An 11356-nucleotide genomic window follows, 5' to 3' on the forward strand; every position below is an offset into this window, starting at 1 on the left:
CATTTTCATTGTGGACTTTTTCCCCATAACAGAAGCACGCGAGGGAGTTCCATAACTTCAATTTTAAACCCTATAACTGAGCACGAGTAAAACCCTTAGCTTGACACGGTTATGCGTGAGAAAAGTCGGCATTAGAATGCAATTTAGAATGTATCTCAATCAATCAAATGCATTTATAAAGCCCTTTTTTACATCAGCAGATGTCACAAAGTGCTATACAGGAACCCAGCCTAAAACCCCAAACAATGCAGATGAAGTCGTTTTCCAATGCTTTGTTACTGTTATGTAAGTTCTAAAGCGTTAATATGTTTTATGGAAAAATAATTTCTCCATAATGACATTTCTAAATAGCCTACCTACAACTGGTAAAAATTTGTCATGACGTGTTGCTCTGTCGCGGTGACTCAGATGCCTCTGCAGCAGCACTATCTCAACCAGTGCTCTCAACGCACACACACACACACCCCTTTGGCCCTCTCCCTCCCCTCCACTCCCCCTGTAACAGCCTAGTCACTGCCTGATAGTCAGCAGCAGCAGGTCACAATGAAATATACTGTATTAATATTTTTTAAGATAAATGCCATGGCAGCCGCAGTGCAATTTAGAATTATTCCAAAAACCCGCCCCCTACGATCAATAGATTTTCACCAGCGACATTGTTGTCAAAGTAGCCCAATTGGATAGAATATCACGAACATGGCAACCCTGAATTTTTTTTAAACATTTTTTATTTAACTAGGAAAGTCAGTTTAGAACAAATTCGTATTTACAATGATGGCCTACCCCGGCCAAAGCTGTACCAATTGTGCGCCGCTGGGTCTCCAATCACGGCCAGGTGTGATACAGCCTGGATTCGAACCAGGGTGTCTGTAGTGACGCCCCAAGCACTAAGATGCAGTGCCTTAGACCGCTGCGCTGCGATAAACACACTGGCCCTGTTAAATGTATGTGAATGTCTATTCCTGTATTTTCATTGGGTCATTCTAGAAGGAAGGCGGGATCTGGCTAGTAAAACATTGTTAGTGTTTCATTCTTACATTCTCAAGAACTGTGTTGGTGTTACAGGATGAAGACCAAATCAATGATTTCAAGAGATATTTCAGAAAACTATCATGAAAAATACACAGAGACATTTGATTACAGTTAGAAACACAATATTTTAATTTGGTCTGTTTATGGAATAAGGGTAAAGGCTACATGGCAGGGACACTGACAGCACCGCATGATTGATCACAGAGGAACTTCCTCATCCTCAGACAGGTGGATTGTTGCGATCATTGTTAGCAGACAGGATGATTTTGGGCCTGTGGATGACAAGGTGGCGTTTAGAAGTGTCCTGGTAGTCAAAGTAATTGAGGTTGAGTTTCGTCGCTATCCTCCTGCCCTGGCACTCCAACAGCTGTGAAATAAATATACAAATATTCTGTAATATAAGTGGATGAGCAAGGGAAGGAATGGGCAGTGATATAGACAACATACTACATTATGGTCAGATGTTTACTAAAATATATGATTGGTTGATGAGAAGTAGGCCAGGGCCCATATCTAGGATCAGTTTTTTTCTTCTAGATCATAATGAATAGGATTATATGGACAGATCCTAGATCAGCAATCCTATTCTGAGACGCTTCGTCACATAGTGGCAATAGTAATTCTATTCAGCAATGATACCTCATATTTCTCTGAGAAGCCACTGAGTTCCCTCTCTTCAATCTTGTATCCATTCAGCATCAGCTTGTACATCAGCAGTACCTGTCCTGAAATTATGTCATGAACATTTGCCTGCAATGCCTTGAAACTTAAATCAGTCCCTTTACTGGACATCCATTCAAACTATCTCTTCACTTTTGTTTTGATTATCTGAGTACCAATAGCCCATGACTGATATGAATGATCACAATTCCCCACTGACAGAAAAGGAGTAACAGTACTCGGACCTCACCACTCTTCTGCGCTATCATGCGTATGTAGATCTGGTGCAAGGGGCCCCTGTGGCGTAGGTGTGTGTGGATGTAGTAGCGGTACTCCTTCTTCTTGTGATCGATCACCAGGCGCCGGCGGAAGGCCCCGGAACAGACCAGCCACAGAGAGAGACACATGCTGAACACCAGGAACCCAGTATACTTGTGATGGTCCTGAACCAGGAAGAGGTAAGCTTAAAGGTTATGGTAAAGGTCAGTCGAAGGGAGAACGACTGAAGAAAAGACTAGGACAACAGTTAATGGTATGAGATTTATAACTGCTCACAAAAGGAAAACTAAACATGTGAGATGTGTTTACAATTCTCCCTTTTCAACCCGTATTAAAAAAAGAGAAATAGCATGTCGGGCAATTTCAGGTTGTGTGCCTATTCCTCATGGGAGCACTCACACACCCCAAACTCCATGTTCATGTAACAGGCAGTTCCAATGGTGGAAGCGATCAGTAGCAGTGAACCTTTCCAGATGTTTTCATGCAGGTATTCAAGAACAAACACTGCAACAAATCATATCACCATCAACCAGAAAACCAACCAAAGGACCATTTGAAAACAAATCAACTGAAACAAAATAATTTGAGATAGCAATAAAAGAACAGTTAAATAGAAATGAGAGACGTCAACGATAGATCTCTTACCGTCCTTCACTATAGTGAATGGATAGCAAGGGTTGTTCTTGATCTTATCTGTGAGTGCTTGCTCAGTGGCATTGAACTGATGGTCCCACGTGCCAAAAATCCCGATAGTCATGGTGCTAACAGGCTAAATGGAGAGGGTTACATGAGAGAAAACACAATGTCAATAATTGAAAGTTGCACTACAGTGTCATTTTAGAGTAAATAGTGTATCATGCAAAATACTCACACTCGTTGTTATTCATGTTTTAGTCAAAAATACATGATGTTCTGTAACCAAATCCCTAAACCTTCTGCCTCCTACAGTGGAAGATGGAAGACAGTAAATTGACAACAATAGGTTGTCATGGTAACTAAGTAATTATTGTTGTCTGATAACATTCTAGAGCCCTATTATTTATATTCTACTGAGCTCCCCTAAAACAGAAAGTGTTCATAGCCCAGAGCTGTGAGCTGAAATGTCTTACAGCGTTCACAATGATTCTCTAGGGTTGCAGTTTTGCTAAATCTGTTAAATGTGGTGTGATCACCAATTTTATCATCACGTGAATGTGCTCAATAGCAAGGTCCATATAGCATGCACAATCGATTTTGTATTTTCACTCGTTCAATTTGCAAAGAAAGAAATCTGTTAACTCACAATAAACGTTGTTTCAACGAGTCAAATGACGTTCGTATGTATTCCTCAGAGATCCTAGAAGGTAAGAAGACTTCACCATATCATTAAGGGTGTCGTATATCCTATAGGACACCATATTTGGTCAAAGAGAAATGCCTTCATGGCACGGCGATGACGCGGGCGGTCAACACCTGAATGACTGTATCTTTGTCAAAACAGCACTGTCACGACTTCTGCCAAAATCGGTCCCTCTCCTTGTTCGGGCGGCGTTCGGCGGTCGACGTCACCGGTCTTCTAGCCATCGCCGATCCACCTTTCATTTTCCATTTGTTTTGTCTTCCCACACACCTGGTTTAACTTCCATCATTACATGTTGTGTATTTAACCCTCTGTTCCCCCCCATGTCCTTGTCCTATGCTGGTGTGTAAACGGGTTTTGTTTACCCATTTATTTTTTGTTCTGTTTACGGTGGTTTTGTTTATTAAACTGCGCCATTGTAAATCAGTTTTTGCTCTCCTGCGCCTGACTTCTTTGCCGCCAGTACGCACCCCCTACAAGCACCAATTGGGGTAAAACAGAGCTAGCTGGATAGCCAATGAGCTGGGCTTTACGGGAGTATCCGGAAACCATGTATATGTTGTAAAATGTAGCTACTAACCTTGTACGACAGCATGCCTTTTCATTTTGGACAAAAATTATAAATATACTCAGTTATAAAGTTCTGAAAACTGGTTGTTTTGCAAATGTTGAACTTATAATATGGCTATTAATACTTGGAAAGCTAAATCAAAGTCCACGTATACAGATTTGACTATATTCTTTCAGAAAAAGGTTATATGAATGTGAATGTCTCCATGATTTGCCCATCTTGTGGACACTATCGGAATTACAACCAGAGTGATGGCAAGAACTGTGACCTTTCTCTTGCATTTCAAAGATGGTGATAGAAAATGACCGGTTGTTTTTTCTTTGTATTTTATTCCATTGTTTTATATTCTCCTACATTTAATTCACATTTACACAAACTTCAAAGTGTTTCCTTTGAAATGGTACCAAGAATATGCATATCCTTGCTTCAGGGCTTGAGCTACAGGCAGTAAGATGTCATTTAGGTGAAAATTGAAAAAAAGGGGGCTATCCCTAAGAAGATTTATTAAATGGACACAACATTGGCATTGAGGAATACAGCACATCAGTCATCGGCTTCATCAATAAGTGTATCGATGACGCAGTGACTGTACGTACGTACATATCCCAACCAGAAGCCATGGATTACAGGCAACACCCGAATTGAGCTAAAGGCTAGAGCTGCCACTTTCAAGGAGTGGGAGATTAATCTGGACTCTTATAAGAAATCCCGCTATGCCCTCAGTTAAACCATCAAACACGGGCTGGTTTACACTGGCTACACCGGCTCTCTGCTACACCGGCTCTCTGCTACACCGGCTCTCTGCTACACCGGCTCTCTGCTACACCGGCTCTGACGCTCATCAGATGTGACAGGGCTTGAAAACTATTATGGACTCCAAAAGGAAACTCAGACGCAAGCTGCCCAGTGATGCGAGCCTAACAGACGAGCTAAATGCCTTTTATGCTCCCTTCGAGGCAAGCAACACTTGCACGAGAGCACCAGCTGTTCTGGATGCACCACTTGGATTTGATTTGACAACAGACCAAAACCTGAAGGGAGATAACAATGTATGCATGCTGCATCATTAGCCATAAAACATAAATCTGGACAACAGATAACTGAGGATGACTCCATTTGACCTCCTTAGAGAACAACATTTTACCTTGTGGTGTCTCGGTTCAAATGTGGCAAGCAGTGACTCAGCAACATCCAATGGCTCATTTAGCATTTCATGTAAATTATCCAAAACAAGGAGTGGTTTCCATTAGATAGCACAGCCACAAAGTCAAAATTGCTATATTGAAAAAATGAACATACACCAAAATGTGCTTTTTGGTTTTCATTTAAGGTTAGGCAGTGTGGTTAAGTTTAAATTGTAGAAATATGTGGGGATAATGACTTTTGGGCTGTGGTAACTAGTGTCATGACATTGGCCTGTGGGTAAGGTTTATGACCCCCCCATAAATACCTTTCTCCCTTCCCTCTCTTGACTCTACTGAAGAACTCTTGAATAGCCTTTGTTAAACAGAGAGTCTGGGAACATCAAACAAGTGGAGGGAAAGGATCCATATTTCGGTAATAGAACCAGTTGAAAATATGCGTTGGTACTTAATGAATATGATGTCAGTTCGGTTGTCATCTGAGACATTATGACTGATAACAGGACGACCTAAACTATATCTGGGAAAGTCTACACATTATAGTTATCAGTTTCTCATGGAATTGTTGTGCAATTCAAATGTTTAAATGTAAAATTATTGGTGAAAAGATTCAATGTAATTTTAGCTTCCAAATGAGATATTTGGGTTTTCATAAGGTTAGGGCTCTGCTCAATCAGTGGCCCGCCCCTGTGAAGAGACATGGGTTATAAACTATGAAACACACCCTTCTCTCTCAACTATATAAAAACTCTTGACGAAAAGATAACCTCCTGTTCCGGCTACATTAGGATGACGGTCCAATGTCAGAAGGGTTCAGATAATAACTACAGAACAAAGCCAACCTCAGCGTGAGATTTGGTTGTGAATGGTATGAACTTTGAACTCTTATTCACTACAGAAGAGATACCTCCTAGCCGTTGAGTTTGCAGCAGCCCCTGTAAACGTTGGCTAGGATGGGACAGATGGAGCATCCCGTCCACCACACAACGATGACACTAGAACATTTCCCGTTCACCACCACTCTTCAAAGGACAAAGGACTCTGCTGGGCAACACGGCCTTCCATCTACCACCAACCTATTGAAGTGCAGCTCAGAGTAAATATTTATTGCATTTTCCTTTTCCACAACCGCAGACCACATGTAACTATGCCAGCTCAGGACCTCCACATCCGGCTTCTTCACCTGTCTGTGACCAGCCACCCAGACAGCTGATGAAACTGAGTATTTCTGCCTGTAATAAATCCTTTTTGTGGGGAAAAGCTCATTCTGATTGGCTGGGCCTGGCTCCCCTTCGTGTGGGCCTATACCCTCCCAGGCCCACCCATGCCTATATCCTATCAGGCCCACCCATGCCTGCGTCCCTGCCCAGTCACGTGAAATCCATAGATTAGGGCCTAATTTATTTATTTAAATTGACTGATTTGCTTATATGAACTGTAACTAAGTAAAATCTTTGAAATTATTGCATGTTGCATATATATTTTTGTTCATTGTATATACAGTACCAGTCAAAAGTTTGGACACCTACTCATTCAAGGGTTTTTCTTTATTTGTACTATTTTCCACTTTCTACATTAGTAGAATAATAGTGAAGACATCAAAACTATTAACACATATGGAATCATGTAGTAACCAAAAAAGTTTTAAACAAATCCAAATATGTTTTAGATTCTTCAAAGTAGCCACCCTTTGCCTTGATGACAGCTTTGCACTCTTGGCATTCTCTCAACCAGCTTCACCTGGAATGCTTTTCCAACAGTCTTGAAGGAGTTTCCACATATGTTGAGCACTTGTTGGCTGCTTTTCCTCCACTCTGCGGTCCAACTCATCCCAAACCATCTCAAATGGGTTGAAGTCGGGTGATTGTGGAGGCCAGGTCATCTGATGCAGCACTCCATCACTCTGCTTATTGGTCAAATATCCCTTACACGGGCCTCCCGGGTGGCGCAGTGGTTAAGGGGGCTGTACTGCAGCGCCAGCTGTGCCACCAGAGACTCTGGGTTCGCACCCAGGCTCTGTCGTAACCGAGGCAAGATAGTAGCTTCTAAAAATTGGATACCACGAAATTGGGGAGAAAAAAGGGGGTAATTATTATTTATTTTTTATATCCCTTACACAGCCTGGAGGTGTGTTGGGTCATTGTCCTGTTGAAAAACAAATTATAGTCCCACTAAGAGCAAACCAGATGGTATGGCATATCGCTGAAGAATGCTGTGGTAGCCATGCTGTTTAAGTGTGCCTTCAATTCTAAATAAATCACAGACCGTGTCACCAGCAAAGCACCCCCACATCATCACACCTCCACCTCCATGCTTCATGGTGGGAACCACACATGCAGAGATCATCCGTTCACCTACTCTGCGTCTCACAAAGACACGGCGGTTGGACCCAAAAATCTCAAATTTGGACTCATCAGACCAAAGGAAATATTTCCACTGGTCTAATGTCCATTGCTTGTGTTTGTTGGCCCAAGCAGGTCTCTTCTTATTATTGGTGTCTTTTAGTAGTGGTTTCTTTGCAGCAATTCGACCATGAAAGCCTGATTCACGCAGTCTCCTCTGAACAGTTGATGTTGAGATGGGTCTTTTACTTGCACTCTGTGAAGCATTTATTTGGGCTGCAATCTGAGGTGCAGTAAATCCTCAAAATGTCAAGAACTTTTACATTTTCTTCCAGCACAGTCGCAAAAACCATCAAGCGCTATGATGAAACTGGCTCTCTCTAACTTATCCTCTGCAAGAGAGGTAACTCTGGGTCTTCCTTTCCTCATGAGAGCCAGTTTCATCATAGCGCTTTATAGTTTTTGCGACTGCACTGGAAGAAAATGTAAAAGTTCTTGACATTTTGAGGATTTACTGACCTTCATGTCTTAAAGTAATGATGGACTGTTGTTTCTCTTTTCTTATTTGAGCTGTTCTTGACATAATATGTACTTTTACCAAATAGGGCTATTTTCTGTATACCACACCTACCTTGTCACAACACAGCTGATTGGCTCAAACGCATTGAGGAAATAATTTCCACAAATTAACTTTTAACAAGGTGGCACAACTGTTAATTGAAGCTGGTTGGGAGAATGCCAAGTGTTCAAAGCTGTCATCAAGGCAAAGAGTGCCTACTTTAATATCCATATTTCAATCAATCAGCTTATTATCCAAATGTCTATCAATCAGCTTAACACATCCTATCCACACTCACACAACTTTAACATCCACTTAGTACTATTCCCTAACACATGATAATCTCCCGTATTACCTCATTTGCATTTTCAACTATTATTTTATTGTTACTTGCTATGCACCATATGTATCACCATATATTCTCTTGCCGCTACCTCCTATACATATAACACCACAGACAGCTGCCATATTGTTTTTTTTATAACAAAATATTTTTAATACAAACTAATTTAAATTGACTTACTGAAATTCATTAGACATGTCCCTCAGAGGTTTGGGGATCATGTATTTTCCCCAGGGCAGCTCTCAATAAAAGTCTGGGCGGGTCCACATCCTCTTTGGTCAGAATGGAAATCCCTTACGCTTTCCCACTAGGGAATGCGGAACCGATACCCCCCTCACAGACCTTCACTGGGATGCTACACAAGTGGAATTACTGATCCTGTTCGTTGACGCCAAATTGTTGTTGAAAGCCCCCCCCCCTCATATCTTTACCAAGCACAGGCAGGAACCAATGATTGTTTATGACACCAAAAGGCAAGACGACCATTTGAAGGCGGTCTCTTCACAAAGTAATATTTCCTCCACATGCCCCTTCCACACTAAACAGTTTTAATACAAGAAGTGCTTTATGGCTTTAGCATCAATCAGAGTGGTTCAAACCACACATACAACAGAAAAAAAGTGTATAGCTCTTTTAATGAAAAACAAAGAGTAGTGTAAAGGAATCCAATTCCAGTTCATTTTAATGCAAATTTACAGTGCAAACATAACTACAAAGCTCCAATTTACTCGATACACATCAAACCACTAAGGAGTTGTATTATACAGTGTACAAAACATTAGGAACACCTGCTCTTTTCATGAGCGAGTGCCCAGATGAAAGCTATGATCCCTTCTTGAGGTCACCGGTTAAATCCACTTCAATCAGCGTAGATAAAGGGGAGGAGACAGGTTTAAGAATGATTTTTAAACCTTGAGACATGGCTTGTTTGTGTGTGCCATTCAGAGGGTGTATGGGCAAGACAAACGATTTAAGTGCTTTTGAATGGGTTATGGTAGTAGCTGCCAGGCACACCGGTTTGAGTGTGTCGAGAACTACAACGCTGCTGGGTTTTTCACTCTCAACAGTTTCCCATGTGATTCAAGAATGGTCCACCACCCAGTGCACATCCAGCCAACTTGACAACGGTGGGAAACATTGGAGAGAACATGGGCCAGCATCCCTGTGGAACACTTTCGATACCTTGTAGAATTGAGGCTGTTGAGGGCAAAAGGTGGGGTGCAACTCAATATTAGGAAGGTGTTCCTAATGTTTTGTACACTCAGTGTATATACACATTTACTTAGATAAACAGAAACATTAAATCAAAACAGGGCCGTAGGTAGCACAACAATAACACTTCTATTGTTATGATTATTCTTCGTTCAACATGACTCAAATAAACAGCTAGTGCCTGCCCAGTGTGAAATCACAGCACATGCAACAATAGGGAAGGATCGTGCAACAGGAGTCAAATTATAACTCAATCTGAGATATTGAAGACTTTGATGTGGTTTTCAAAAAATGGTATTCATTTTAGTGGATGTAACTTAGTGTATTGTTTCAATGGAGAACATATCAACAGATTGGTCAGCATTTACAGTAGTGGAGTGTTAAAACTAAAAAGGTGTTCTCTAGTGACAAGTAGTCAAAGTGATTCTGTGTTTCCAGACTCTCCTTATTCTACCTTCAAGTCTTCCAGTGTATACACAAATCCATGTTCAAGCAGGAAACCTCACAGAATATATGCCCCTCTGCGTCCCATGCATCATTCAGAACAACAGAAAAGTGGTGTCCTGCTCATTTACTTTCAACTTCACATCAGCCCTGCCTTCTATAGCAACTTCAATAAATATATCATTAATAACTTGTCCTTCAATCTCCATGTCAGTAAAAAAAAAAAGTTATATTTTTCTAACAGCGCTGTATAAGTGTTCCGAAATTCCAATACCTAAACATTTCACATTAGTAAGAATGGAGAGAAGGGGGGGAAAAAACAATACTATTTACTTTACATGAAGACAGAGACAAATGAGGAATTAGTAAGGACAAGCGAAAAGTAAGAGGGAAAACATTTATCCAAAGGGACATTCCACATTTAGCTTATACAAAAGCATCTCAATTACCAACCTTCCTAACATTCAGAACATAAGGGGGGGAAAAAATATTATCATTCCATTAATAATATTTTCACATACAGTACCAGTCAAAAAAGTTTGGACACTCCTACTCATTCGAAGGATTTCTATTTATTTATACTATTTTCTACATTGTAAAATAATAGTGAAGACATGAAATAACACATAGGGAATCATGTAGTAACCAAAACAAGTGTTAAACTTATCAAAATTTATTTTATATTTGAGATTCTTCAAAGTACCCACCCTTTACCTTGACGACAGCTTTGTACACTGTTGGCATTCTCTCAACCAGCTTCAGGAGGTAGTCACCTGGAATGCATTTCAATTAACAGGTATGCCTTGTTAAAAGTGCATTTGTGGAATTTCTTTCATTCTTAATGCATTTGAGCCAATCAGTTGTGTTGTGACAAGGTAGGCGTGGCATACAGAAGAAAGCCCTATTTGGTAAAAGACCAAGTCCATGTTATGGCAAGAACAGCAGCTCAAATAAGCAAAGAGAAACAACAGACCATCTTTAATACATGAAGGTCATTCAATGTGGAAAATTCCAAGAACGTTGAACGCTTCTTCAAGTGCAGTCGCAAAAACCATCAAGTGCTATGATGAAACTGGCTCTCATGAGGACCGACACAGGATAGGAAGACCCAGAGTTACCTCTGCTGCAGAGGATATGTTCATTAGAGTTTACCAGCCTCAGAAATTACAGCCTAAATAAATGCTTCACAGAGTTCAAGTCACAGACACATCTCAATATCAATTGTTCTGAGGAGACTGTGTGAATCAGGCCTTCATGGTCAAACTGCTGCAAAGAAACCACTACTAAAGGACACCAATAAGAAGAAGAGACTTGCTTGGGCCAAGAAACACAAGCAACGGACATTAGACAGGGGAAATCAGTCCTTTGGTCTGATGAGTCCAAATGTGAGATTTTTGGTTCCAACTGTGTCTTTGTAAGACGCAGAGTAAGTG

The 11356-nt window shown here is 40.9% G+C and overlaps 1 protein-coding gene across 4 annotated transcripts; it reads right to left on the reverse strand.

Moving 5' to 3' along the window:
• Positions 1 to 1137: 1137 nt before the first annotated feature.
• On the reverse strand, positions 1138 to 3665 carry LOC124042713 (transmembrane protein 249-like). Of its 4 annotated transcripts, none has more exons than XM_046360812.1 (7): positions 3254 to 3665; positions 2843 to 2913; positions 2617 to 2740; positions 2375 to 2475; positions 1943 to 2135; positions 1672 to 1757; positions 1138 to 1304 (listed from the first exon to the last, which is right to left on the reverse strand). In XM_046360812.1, the coding sequence occupies exons 3-7, from the start codon at positions 2726 to 2728 to the stop codon at positions 1281 to 1283; spliced, it is 516 nt and encodes a 171-aa protein (XP_046216768.1). In that variant the 5' UTR covers positions 2729 to 2740; positions 2843 to 2913; positions 3254 to 3665; the 3' UTR covers positions 1138 to 1280. The 4 variants fall into 4 exon arrangements, with proteins under 4 accessions (XP_046216768.1, XP_046216767.1, XP_046216764.1 ...); XM_046360811.1 differs by having other exon boundaries at positions 1138 to 1399; positions 1943 to 2030; positions 3254 to 3663; XM_046360808.1 differs by having other exon boundaries at positions 1138 to 1399; positions 3254 to 3661.
• Between the last annotated feature and the right edge of the window lie 7691 nt (positions 3666 to 11356).

The sequence above is a fragment of the Oncorhynchus gorbuscha genome, linkage group LG09 (genome assembly GCF_021184085.1).
Source record: "Oncorhynchus gorbuscha isolate QuinsamMale2020 ecotype Even-year linkage group LG09, OgorEven_v1.0, whole genome shotgun sequence".
Lineage (NCBI taxonomy): Eukaryota > Metazoa > Chordata > Actinopteri > Salmoniformes > Salmonidae > Oncorhynchus > Oncorhynchus gorbuscha.